Below are 13,217 nucleotides of genomic sequence, written 5' to 3' on the forward strand. Positions count from 1 at the left end.
GCACGTACAGAAGTTCAGGTACAGATCTACAAAGTTTGGATTTATCCAGCTGTGCCTGGCTTGGGTCTGGCTGCTGTGCTCAGCTCCTTCCTGTTGTTGCCCTTGGGGGTGAACCTGTTGTGCCCCTCTGGCAAGATGTTCTTCTCCTGGACTAGGTGAGTGGTTCTGTTCCCTACACTCTCTGCAGGGATTGCAGCTGCAGGGTTTCACCCAGGCCTGTATTGCAGGCCTGAGCTGAGTCTGGACGGGACAAGGTGGAGTAGGCAGGAGAGGACTCTCCCACACACTCAGTGGCCCTGGGCTAGGACTGGATCTGGGGGTTCCCGGAATGCAACAGAAATTCCTACTAGGTGGGCGGGGTAGGGGAGGTGCTGCTGAGTGGTGGGGGGCATCCCAAGGGGGTGGAAGAGGGTCTCACCCATGCTGCGCCTTGGCTGGGACCAGTTATAGGTCCCACTGGCGCAGGGTAGCCGTAAGCTCTCCCACATACTCACTGGCCTGGGCTAGGACCGGTTCTGGGGGTTTCAGGAATGCAGCAGAAATTCCTACTCAGAGGGTGGGGTGGGGGAGGTGCTGCAGAGTGGTGGGGGGCGTCCCAAGAGGGTGGAAGAAGGTCTCACCCACGCTGCACCTGGGCTGCGACCAGTAGGTCCCGCCGGCACAAGGTAGCCCCCCTTCATCTTTTGAATGCCTGCAAGTGCTATAAAATAGATAATTTTCCTTTATTTTTAAAGATCACTTAAGCTAGGGCTTGCTTATTATAGCATTGAATAATCAGCTCTTCCCTTTTGAGCTTTATTAAATGTTTACTTTTTACCTCATTAATTAGCTTCTTCTGTTTTCTTTCAACTTTGTTTGCAGATGTTTTGCAGTTTTTGATATTGCATGGAGGAAGCAAATATTAGACTTTGTTCTGTTCTTATTCATTTAAATTGGTAAATTTCCACAAGTGCTACATTAGTTATATCCCACAAATTTATTACTGTCTGGTTCATAATACTTTACCATTTTTATTTGGTGGTCAGTTTCTAATCAGTTCTGATTTTCTTATGTTTTTGATACTGATTTTGAGTTTAATTCCACTGTTGTCAAATATATACTTTGAAGGATTTGATCCCTGAAATATGTTGACACTTGCTTTATCTCCTACATGTTAATCAGTTTGTTCTATGTGGATTTGAAATCATACATCTCTGGAAGTGCTGGGTTTCAACACATCGGTGGAGTTGTTTGTCGGTTGGTTTGTTCAGATCATCTGTTCTTCAGGTTTAGGTTTTACTGTTTGCTGACTTGATCTGTCTGGATGCCCTGTTGTCCTGCGCTATCAAGAGTCCTTCAGTGTGATGGTAGATTTTTTCTTTCTCTTAAGTACATGTGTTTCTGTTTATTTAGAAGACAAAGATTCTAACCCTGTTGAACTACTAGGCGGTCTTTCATTTAACTGATTTTACCCCTCTGTATCCTAATCAATTATGGGATGATGTGTCAGAATTCTAGAGTCTGACTAATTGAGAGTCAGAATTCTCATTTCTGCTTAACTAACCCTTTTTAATTATACTAATAATATTTCTTGCTTAAAATTTCTTCTATGTAAGTATAGCTATTCTAACTTGATGGAGTAGTGTTTCCATGAGTTCTTTTTCCTTTTAACTTTCTACGTCCTTGTATTCAAGATCTGTCTGCGTATAACTTTTTCTCTATTCTGACAATTTCACCTTTTTATTTTCATTAGAATGTTTTTACATTCACTATAATATTTTAGTTTAGAATGTTTTGTTTACAGTCACTATATTTTAGTTTATATCTGCCATCTTAGATTTTTGAAACTTTTTAACTTTTACATTCTGTTTTTTAATTTTTTTCTGGATCTGACTTTTAGTCCACTTTTCCTTCTATTAGTTTATTATTTATGCCTTTTTAAAAATATCTTTTTCAGTGTTACCTAGCATACATTGAACATTCATGTCTCATCCAAAACTTTACTTCACATATTCCATTTCCCTTATTGTTGTCATGCATTTAAACCAGTTACTTAAAACTTTTTTTTCCCTGTAGTGTCAAACACTAAAGAATTTTTAAGGACTCCTTTGTGTAATTAACAAATAATTATGAGATATCTAAGAGATGTAGATCTAGATATCTAAGAAATAACTAAGAGCCAATTATGGGACTTTCATGCCTCTCTTCCACTACTTTAGACCAAAGAAATACAGTAGTAGATTTCTCATCCCTGGGCGGGCTTGGATGCTGCAGACTGTCATGTCTCCTAGTTCCCATGCTTTCATTGAGCATTATGAACTGTTCCCCTTAAGAATGGGTCATTTTTATTATGTTAAAACTTGAACTACTAGGTATTCTTTCAATTAACTTATCTTACCCCTCTCTCTATCCTAATCAATTATGGGTTAATGTTGTGGCATCTTTCTGGGAGAGATTACTTCCTAAATTCTTGGAAGCAATTTAATTTAATGATCTCCAAAAAGGATTCATAATACTGATTTGTTCACAGAGGTCTAGTTTCTGCATATAAAAGTGAAAGGATGTTTGTACCTAATGCTTTATATTTTTGAAAAAAGTTTTTTATGTCATTCTATTTATTCTGAGTTTATGATTTCCTATGCTGTGTTGAAAACAGTGAGTCTCTGATGTAACCAAATAGGTCATGTGTTACTATCCTTATTTTCCAAATGCGGAAGTAGCCCACAGAGAATATTTGCCCCAAATTATGCACAGTGGTTTGTTGGTAGACATAAAACCCAACTCAGAGTATCTCAGTATTAATCCTTATGCTTTCTAGTACACCTCTGCTTGTCACTTTTTGATGAGAGGAGCTCTGTCTGCCTTCTGTAAATAATTTACAAGGTGCTTTTGTTATGAACTTTAGCTAACACAGTATTGTGTGTATGTGTATTCCAGTAGCAATGTCCAAAAATTTTTTGCCTTGGGGGGGATGAATTGAGAGTTTCGACTATTAGATTTTCTTGATGTCTATCTAAGCTTATGATTTCATTAGAATACGTACTCTTCAACATTGTTAATATCTTATTCTTAATTGTTAGTATCTTTTAATATATTTTTAGAATCATGATATAGTTACCTAACCCTAAGTCATCTGCCAGTAGCTACAAGGGAAGTTCACAGATTTAGTAAGTTTTGGCTGTTGAAACATTTTAAGTAACCAAGCCAACTTTTTTCTTTTTTAAGTCAAATGGTTATTTCATCCCCTTATTTTTTTTTTTTTAAGATTTATTTATTTGGTACAGGATCTCACTCCGCAGCTCAGACTCATAGTGATCCTCCTGTTTCAGCCTCTCCAGTGCTGGTATTATGTATGTGTACCACCACGCCCAGTGTCAGTGGCCAGCACAGGGCACCCGAGGTTCTGGAACCAGCATGGCATGTGGTACCAGGGATTGAACCCGGGTCCTTGCCCTTGCCAGGCAGGTGCTTAGACCGCCAAGCTCTCTTCCCTGCCTTTTCATCCCTTTATAAATATATTTCCTGCCACTCTGCTAGCATTATAGGAAAAGATAACATGAAACAAAACATACAGAAACATACACACTTGCATAAGAGCAAACAGCATACCATAGTGAACCCAATTCCAAAAAAACAAACTCTAAGCAGTCTTAAATTTGCATTTTAGCATATGAGTTGCCTATCTTTAATACAATTTGAAGAACAATAGGATGCTTCCCAACTGCAAAGGGTGATCAAAATATGTAGCAAATTTTTAATTTTTAGAATTTATTCATGGTAAAAAAAAAATTCATTGCCATTAATCTCCCTAAACCCTCCCACCCCAGTTTTAACATATTTTTTGCCACTTTCTGAAGCAGTTCTGAAAGTCCTGTTTCATGAATGTCCTTACAAGTGTGACCAAAGATATGGTAAATGCTTTTGCTGAGAGCCAGCCAATGGAAAGGTAGACTTGAGAACACCTAGCAGGATGTCTTCATCTGTCTTCCTACCTGGATTTGGCAGCACTTCAGGTTCTTCCATAAAGTCCAAATGACCATCAAAGGTAAATATTTTGAATCAGTTGAAGACATTGAAAAAACTACAACAGCCTAAAGGCACAGAATTTTAAAAATTTAAACATTCACCATGTTTTTCAGTCATGCCTTGTACATATGTAGTTAAAAAAAAGTGAAAAAAAATTTTTTTCAGCATGGAGATTGAACCCGTGGCCTGTGTACTGAACTACGTTGCTGGTCCTTTTTTATTTCAAGACAGGTTCTCTAAGTTGCCCAAGTGTGACTCAAACTTGAAATTCTCTTGCTTTAGCCTCCCAAATGATAGAATTAGAAGTATCTTCATCTGGCTGACAAGTTTTAATGTTCAATTCAAATGGAAACTTGCAAGTGGAATCAGTTACTCAATAAATCAATTATTTTCCTTTTTGAAATAGGATCTTACTCTATAGTGCAGGCTGGCCTTGAACTCACCATGATCCTCCTTCCTCAGTTACCTGAGTGTTAACATTACAGGTGTGAACCACCACACTGGATAGTTTTTGATATTTTATATCAATTTGTTCGGCATCCTTTTATTAATCTTCATTCTTCATATTATGTACCCTTAAGCATCCCATCAGTCATGCTGTGTGTAGTTACTGAATGCTTCACCGTGGCAGAACTGGTAAATTTGGGAAATCTAAAGTCTTATTCTAAGTTTCAGGCACCTGCAGTGCTCCACATTTCTCCTGCCCTCTCTGTCTTGCTTCAGCCCTGCCCAGCATTGTCTTTTGCCCAGACTGCTGCAGCATCCTCCTCGCTGTGAGCCCTGTTCTTTCCATTGCTGCGTCTACTCACTTCTTCATCATGGCACCAGCTGATAGTTCTGGAGAACACCTGATGCTGTTATTCCACTGCATATAAATACGTCAGTGAATCTCTTTGGCTTGCTTTATTAATTAATTAATTTAATTATTTTTGCCTTTTTGAGACAGGGTCTTCTTGCTATGCCCTTGAGCTCACTTTGTAGCCCAGGCTATGAAGTCTCCATGGACTTCCCACTTGTACACAATAATCTTCCCATTTCAGCCTCCCAAGTGCTGGAATTATAGATGTGTGCCACCACACCAGAATCCTTGGCTTCAAAATAAAATGGAAATTACTTAACAGGCTTATCTGTTGCAAATTTTGTGACTTTCCAGTCATTTTTCCTTCTCATTCTTTGATCAAGCAGTTAGCATCACTTCCTTCACATGAAATTCATAATGCATGGCCTCTGTTCCACCTCCTCATGCCTTTTCTTTCACACAGCCTCACCAGAGTATAACTTCCAGTGATTCAAGCCTCACCTGCTCTCCAAGGCTGAGTTAGGTCTCCTCTTAAGCCTCCTGTCAGTGTATTCTCATGGAGTCTCCTACTTCCCACATAGGACCCTTCACAATTCCCTGTAATTATTTATCTCCTTAATAAAACTAGGACCAGCCAAATAGCTCAGCAGATTAAAGCCCCTGCAAGCAGGCACAGGGGCCAGGGTTCAAGCCCCTGGCCTGCCATGCGGGCCCTGCCCCCAGGGGGCGCTGAGATGGCAATTGAGACTGGGCGTGGTGGTGCGCACCTGTAATCCCAGCTCTTGAGAGGCTGTGAACAGATGGATCACTACGAGTCCAATTTAATAGTGAGACCCTGAACACCCTGTAGACCCTTCCCTAAAAAAAAAAAAAAAAAAATACAGAAAAATAAAATTAAAATTTTCTTCTATGAGCATAGGTATGATCCTGTGTTTTGTTGACCCTAGAAATGCTTCCCTCATAGTAAATCATTTAAGTTTTCTGTGTTGTATAACAAGTTACTACAAATTTAATAGACAAAAACAACATACTCATTGATTATCTTAAGGTTTCCTGGGCATTTCTGAGTGGGGACTTGTACAAGGGTACACTTAGATTATTGGCTAGGTCTGGCTTCCAACCAAGAGACTTGTCTGGGTATTGATATGCCTCAAAGCTTGTACAAGTTGGCAGCAGAATTCACTTCTCAAGGCATAAGACTGAGGGCTCTAGCTTCTGGTTTACTGCTGCCGAGAAGTAATCCTCAGCTCCTGAGGCTTTGAGTTGTTTGCTTGATGGGCCACCTAATCTAATCACTGGATGCTTCAAAGCCATTAAGGGAGGAAAATTACGGTGATGATAAAGCTTTTAAAACTTTCAGTGATAACGGACAGCCCACTGCGGCACATGTAGCATCGTTTTGCCACCTCTGTTCTGGAGTGAGTCTGCTAACAAGACAGAATGTTATAAAATATAAAATACACAGAAAAAATAAGTGACATCTCTTCACATTTTTCATAGTCCACTGGTTACAAGAAGGATCCATACTCCTCACCAAAAGTACTCAGAAAGTACCACTTTGATGAGTGGCTGAAAAGAAATCAGAGATTATTTTAACTAATTCTGTGGTAACTATAGGAAATGTCATTTTTATACATGTACTCTCTTCACTGTGAAAATAAAATATAGTAAGTCAGAAATAAGGAACTTCTATAGCATAAAACAGTAATTATATGACTTCATAATTTTATAACTTTATGCCTGAGATTAATTTTTATTTGACATCTGTCCTTTCTAGTATTTCCTGAGTATGTGGCTCAGTGGTAGGGTTCTTACCTTGCACACACAAGGCCCCAAGTTTGATCCCTAGCAACATACACACACACGCACTTCCAATATGTATAGTTTTGTGTTCATATGAAAACTAATATAGTCTTTGTTATGGTTTGTGTCTAGGTATCCCCCTGAAAGCCTCAGGCAGCCATTAGGGCAGTTTCTAGAGTTTGTGATTAATTCATGATCCGATGCTGGGATTATAGGTGCGAGTGCTACCCCTGGGGTGGGTAGCCTACAATGTAAGGAGGGGAGGGAGGCTGACTAGCCACCACAGCAGCTGCCTCTCCCTTTTCTCTGCTGTTTTCTGCCACTGTGAGCTGCTGCCCTCTGCCATGTGGTGCTCTCCCTTGGAGCCAGCTGAGTGTGGACTGAAACCTCCACTATGAGTGAATAAATGAACCTTTCCTTCTTTAATTTGGGGTGTTGGATGTTTTATCCCAGCAATGAGAGAAAAATAACTGAGACCATATTCTTATCTAATTTGTATATTTTATTTTGAAATGGTCTTTCATAAAATGTCTTATAAAGCTATTAAAGACATTAAGAAGGCATTCTTCAAATCTCATGTGATCTCTAAAACTGAATCAGTCTATTATATACTCCCATGGCAACCACATTATGATTATAATAGTTGTATGGAAGTTTCTATGTAAGATGTTTACATCTGTATTCATAAGATGTTTATATCAGTACTTATCTATATCCAAGAATTTAAAGGAATGTACAAGAATATATGTGTGTGTTTGTGTATATATACATATATATGGGGAGTATTAAAATGGAGGGAAAAGTAAATGTTGACAGGCAGGCCTAATATAATTATTGTAACAACTAATAAAATTTATCTAACCTATCTAGAGACCCAAAAGCATAGTCATATCATACAAGAAAATTTTATTGCTGCTATGAATTCTGTATGAAACTATTCCTTAATAATTGCTGAATATACCCTTTCAATAAAATGTCTATAATAGAAGATGCAGAGTTCTTTTCCTCATAAATTCCTCTATTTATCTTTAGGAAAATTAAAGAGAATTACACAAAACTCTTAACTCACTAATGAATTTCTCTGAAGAGCTGTCAAGGTCCACATATGCTATTTAGAGATTAGTTGATAGATAAATTGTATTTCTCTTGACCCAAGGTAACCGTATATTTTATCATTCAAAAAAGTGCTTTTGAAAGGCAAAGAGAGCAATACTGATAATAAGGCCATGCAGGTATAAACCTTGAGGCTGCCTCAAGACTCAGAGTTCAAATTATCACACAGTTCTTATCTTGTTGGAAGAAGGGACCACAGTTCTGGGGCAGTTGCATGGGCTTCTATTACAAAGATTCATTGTAGTTTCTCTTTCATTTTTACTTTCTTAACTTAAAATTAAAATCCAGATGTAAAACAAGGTAGGCCTATAAAGGCAGGACATATTTTAGCAAAATGCTTGGGAACTTAGATTCTTATGGTAGGACACTTAACCTGAGGTGCTAGGAGTGGACCCCAACCTGCTTTCTGTCTTTATTTTCTGATGGCCAGATGGTAGAGAGCATTTCTGGACACGTGCAGGCTCAGGGATTCCAAATACAAGGAGCCCTTCCTACCAGAAAGAGATTATTCTATTCAGAACAGTTGTTTCAGGATTTTTGGACTAGTTGTGTGGTTGTGTGTGTGTAGGTATATTTGTGTAAAGCCATGAACATAGATGTATACCTATATAGGGAATCCAAACCCAGCACACATACTTGGCATATTTATATAGATACATGTTAATATAACTCAAACAAGTACATACGGTAGTACTACTCTTCACTACATGCTATATAAGTTCATATTTTCTAATCTTTTGCTTTTCTAAAAGAATACTTTGGGGGCCGGGGAGATGGCTCAGTGAAATAAGCGCTTCCCTGGCAAGTGCAAGGGCCTGAGTTCAATCCCTGGTTCTGAAAAAAAAAAAAGAAGAAGAAGAAAAAGAAATGAAAGAATACTTTGTATGCCCCTAAATCTGTACTTCAAAAAGAAGTCTACTTTAAACTATATTCAGCAAGTATCAGTTGTTAGTCAGCATTTTAATAGGAGTCCTTTCAGAAGGAGGGGTTTTTTTTTTTGTTTTGTTTTTTGGTTATTTTTGGCTACTTCAGGCTGCCCTAAGGGCAGGTCTGGTACAGCTTCTGGAGCTGGGAATCGAGCTGCAGTCCTATGCACCTGACTGCATTTGCCCAAGTGGCGCTTCAAATAATTGAGCTATCCGGCAAAGCCCCTAAAGTGGCGCAGCTGCTTTAGACAGTGGTCTGGTAGCATCTTTTTTTTTTTTTTTTTTTAGTACTGGGGATTGAACTTATTCTACTGAGCTATCTCGGAGTCCTTTGAAGGGTGGCTGTTTATAACATAATTATGGCACGTGATGGACATTTACTCTTGGTTAAATCAGCTCATTAGTGAATAACTGTAGCTCAAAGGTAAAGGCATTCTTAAAGGCCTAAATAATAGAAGTATTTATTTATTCATTTATGAGACAGTCTGGCCTCGGCCTCCTGAGTAGTGGATTACAGGCATGTGCCACCACACCTGGCTTTTTCATTTAAAAGGAAAGCTCAATGTTCCAGAAACCAGATGTCTGGATGGCAAGGTAGACTTTCTTCCAATTGAGCAGCCCGTTCTAATTCTTAGGAAGAGGAAGGCTGCTGCCTCCTTTTAAAGTATGTCTATTCATAACATAGGACCATGGTTATATAAACCATCAGTCAATTAGCCATCATTGGACATTTAAGTTGTTTTCAGGAGGGTTTTTTTTGGTTGTTACTTGAAGTTTTTTTTTTTTACAATGGATAACCACTTTCCTTTTTTCCTCCTAAATATCCTAAATACCTTTCCAAGAGTGGAACAACAAAGTTTAACAACCTGCTTATAGTCTTAAGGTGTTGATATGTTTTGCTAGAGTGTACTCCAGAAGGATGGGACTAGTTTTTGTGCCATCAATAGTATATGTAAATATTCTTGTTAGTTATAATCAGCCAGTATTTGATTTAATTTTAGATGCTATTTTCTCAATTTAATACATATTTTACATTCTTAATTATCTAATGGTAGCACCTAAATATCTTTTCCAAGTACAGTTGTCTCTTGGTTACACTCCCTTTTTACTGAGCTTCCTGTACTTATCCTTTTAACATGGGAACAGAGTTAGTAGTTCCATAGTCCCTTGGTTGGAAAGATATGAGCCTGCTGGCTTTTGTGCAAACAGTGCATGTCTGAGCTCTCAGACATTTTCTTTGGATTAGGCTTTGTTAGATCAATGGCCAATATTGCTTCAATAAATCTTCCTTAAAATTATACTATGTGTGAGTTATTGAAATTGCTTAATTTCCTTTATGTTTTTCTTTAATTTCTTTTTTGTCCTTAATTTTTTCTAGGCTCGAGAATTACAAGCTCGGGTATTAAAACGTGTTCAGATGGAACAGCCAGATGCAGTGCCTGCACAAAAACATTTAGCAGCTGAAATTTGTGCAGAGATTGCGAAACATTCTGTTGCTCAGCAAGACTATGAGAAGGCAATTATGTTTTATAGAGAGGCTCTGGTTCATTGTGAAACAGATAATAAGGTCAGTACCTTTATAAAATTTTAAGCACTTTTTATTCCAGATGTCATCTAATTTCCTCACATGTAAAATTCTTATTAGCCTATTTATAAAGATTTGAAAAGAAATGTAATGAAAAAACAGAACTAATACTTCTCTAGAAAACTTTTCAAAGACATGCCTAAAATTACAAATATTAGTCTAAAAATTATAATGAAACAATAAGAAACCATCAAGCTCTTTTTAATATGCATCTAACATTTTAGTGATCATTTTAAATAGTGATTACTGAATAATAATAGATTACTTAGCCACAAGTAAATACTTGGATCTAAGTGATTCAGTTCAGTTTACTGAACAGCTGTTATACACTTCTGTATTTTATTGTTCCTTGGTGCTAAGGATGTGCAAGTGACTACAGGGAATTTGTGGCCTCGAGTGGTCTAGTGTGAGAATTGACATAAGTAGCTTCTCCTGAGGCATAACCAGACAGGTGTGTGGGATATCATACCCCTAGCTCTGAAGCACACCTTCCTGGTTACCTGGTTGAAACTTCTTTTATTTTACAAATGACAAAGCAGGGTACAAGAGTTAGAAGGGCCCAACTGCCTTGTCATGGCACAGCTGGTGAGTAGAACCCAGTCTCCTGATTACAGAACAGTGTTTTTGCCTAATAACTTGTCCATCTTTCAAGTGAATTACCACCTACGTGGCTACTTTTTTTTCTTTTAGTAGCATTAAAATAGAGATGAACATCCCCTTGGTTGTCCACTGGCATTTTTATTGCAATAACTTTTGACTAACTGAAGTTTAATCATATCCAGATATTTCCCTCACTCACTTTTTAGTCCAAAACCAGTGTCTAACAGTTCTTACCTTTGGCTCACTAGATAATGTTGGAACTGGCACGATTATACCTGGCCCAAGGTGACACTGATGCCTGCCTGCGACACTGTATGATGCTTCTGCAGAGTGACCAAGATAACGAGGCTGCCACCATGGTCAGTCTGAGCATCTTCTTGCTGTAAAGGAAATTATGTTTTTCTCTTCCAGGTGGAAATTTCAAATTTTACCCTGTAAATCCAAATAGTAGATGGCAGGGCATAGCTTTTGTTAACTTTGTGAAAAATAGCACAATTCATAAGTTAGTGTATTTTACAAATGAAGACCAAGAGTCATTAGCGTTATACTTGTAACAACTAACGTGTATCATACTTTACTTGCCCTTTGAGTCTAGTTCGTTTTTTTATGCCTTAGGAAATGCCTTAGTCAGGTGCAGTTCCTCTGCTGAAGCTACAGTTTGCTAAAGGCTAACTTTTAAGTACTTGTTCAGACATGCTGGACTAATCAAATTTCAGTCAAACCTTAGAAGTGATGGGGGGAAAAATCTTTGTGTATCACTAAAATGGTCTGTGTTTTGTCTTTATTTATTTATTTATTTTTGTATTTCAGGGAAGGGGCCCCAGGGTGTTCAGGGTCTCACTACTAGATTGGATTCATAGTGATCCGCCTGTTTATAGCCTCCCATGAGCTGATTACAGGCACATGCCACCACGTCCAATCTCAATTAGCCCCGGGGTAGGGCCAGCACTGGCGAACCCCGTGGCCCCTGCACCCTTTTGCAGGTGCTTTAATCCATAGCTTGCTTGCTTTTACCTGAGCTGAAGTATTTTGTCAGGAAACATTTGAAGTTCATTCAGACTTATAACTAGAAAGAATTACGTTATTTCCCTTTTAAAATCACATAATTAGAAAAGCGCATTAGGTCTTGTTTTATATTTTTTTGAAATAATCATCAGTTAAATTTTTGTCGTTTGTTTGATTGCTCAGTTGGTATTTGATTTTCATTGTCGTTTTAACCACATCCACACATACTATGTTCATTTTGTAGACTCTGTAGACCCTGTACTAAATACAAAAAAAAAAAAAAGCCACCATGTGAAACATTTTGCTGAAAACCATGTTACAAACAGCATTCTGTTTGGCAGCCTTAATTGTCTTCTGTTACACTCCAAACAGTTCTGCTCAAAGTAGCTTTTAAAAAGTGATAAGAATTTTGCAAAGCTTTGCATACATTTCATAGATACTCATAGTACTTAATCATGACTAGAAGCATATTCTTTGCAGAACATACAACAGTATTTCAAAAATAACTTTATCTTTCTAGATGATGGCTGATATCATGTTCAGAAAACAAGACTATGAGCAAGCTGTGTTTCATTTACAGCAACTTTTAGAACGTAAACCAGGTAAATACCAACTGACTGTAATTTTTTCTAATGCGGTCAGCTCCCTTTCTCCTTTATCCTCTCATTAGCTGGTCAGCTCACAGGAAAATAGCAGTCCTGATTAAATCAAGTTCTTTGTTTATTGGTGACATTTTGGGGGGAAGAGGGCTCAGGAATCAAACGTAGGACCTTGCTTTTGCCAGACAGACGCTGCCTCTGAGCTATGTCCCTGGCACCTTTTGATTTATTGCACATGTTAACTGGAGTAGCTAAAATGGCCTTAAGAATACCCAACAGTGTCTAGTGGTCTCACTATAAATTATGACCACAAACTGCAAGGGGGCTGCCTGACAGTCCTGCTTTACTTCTCTAATGAATTCACTCACTCCAACTAATTTTTACACTTTCCTCTGTGTCCTCAAACCTCTAACACCCTTTCCATCTCATCTAAAAACCTGGCATCCTACTCTTAAGAAAATATGAGCAACCAGAAGACAGTTCCTGTCACCTCCAAACCTACCCACTACCTAGTCTGTGTCTGTCCCAGAGCTGTGGTTCTGTTTGCTTCTGGCTTTCATCTGTATGCATAGAAACCATCCCTTACCTGCAGAGCTCTCCTCCTCTAGCTCACTCTCCCCCACTTTCCCCTCTCCCCTCTCCTCTGTCCTCTGTCCTCTGTCCTCTCTCCTCCCTCCTCTCTCCTCTCTCCTCTCTCTTCTCCCTTCTCCCCTCTCTTCTCTTCTCCCCTCTCTCCTCTCCTCTCTCCTCTCTCCTCCCTCCTCCCTCCCTCCTCTCTCCTC

At 38.6% G+C, this 13,217-nt stretch overlaps 1 protein-coding gene across 1 annotated transcript in view; it reads left to right on the forward strand.

The window, feature by feature from the left end:
• Window positions 1-13,217, forward strand: part of Ttc21b (tetratricopeptide repeat domain 21B) — an 87,014-nt gene that overhangs the window by 53,268 nt on the left and 20,529 nt on the right. Inside the window, 3 exon segments of the mRNA XM_004646388.2 lie at window positions 10,025-10,213; window positions 11,080-11,190; window positions 12,357-12,438. Of these exon segments, the coding sequence (XP_004646445.1) occupies window positions 10,025-10,213; window positions 11,080-11,190; window positions 12,357-12,438 (382 nt within the window).

The sequence above is a fragment of the Octodon degus genome, unplaced genomic scaffold (genome assembly GCF_000260255.1).
Source record: "Octodon degus isolate 3935 unplaced genomic scaffold, OctDeg1.0 scaffold00267, whole genome shotgun sequence".
NCBI classification, from domain to species: domain Eukaryota; kingdom Metazoa; phylum Chordata; class Mammalia; order Rodentia; family Octodontidae; genus Octodon; species Octodon degus.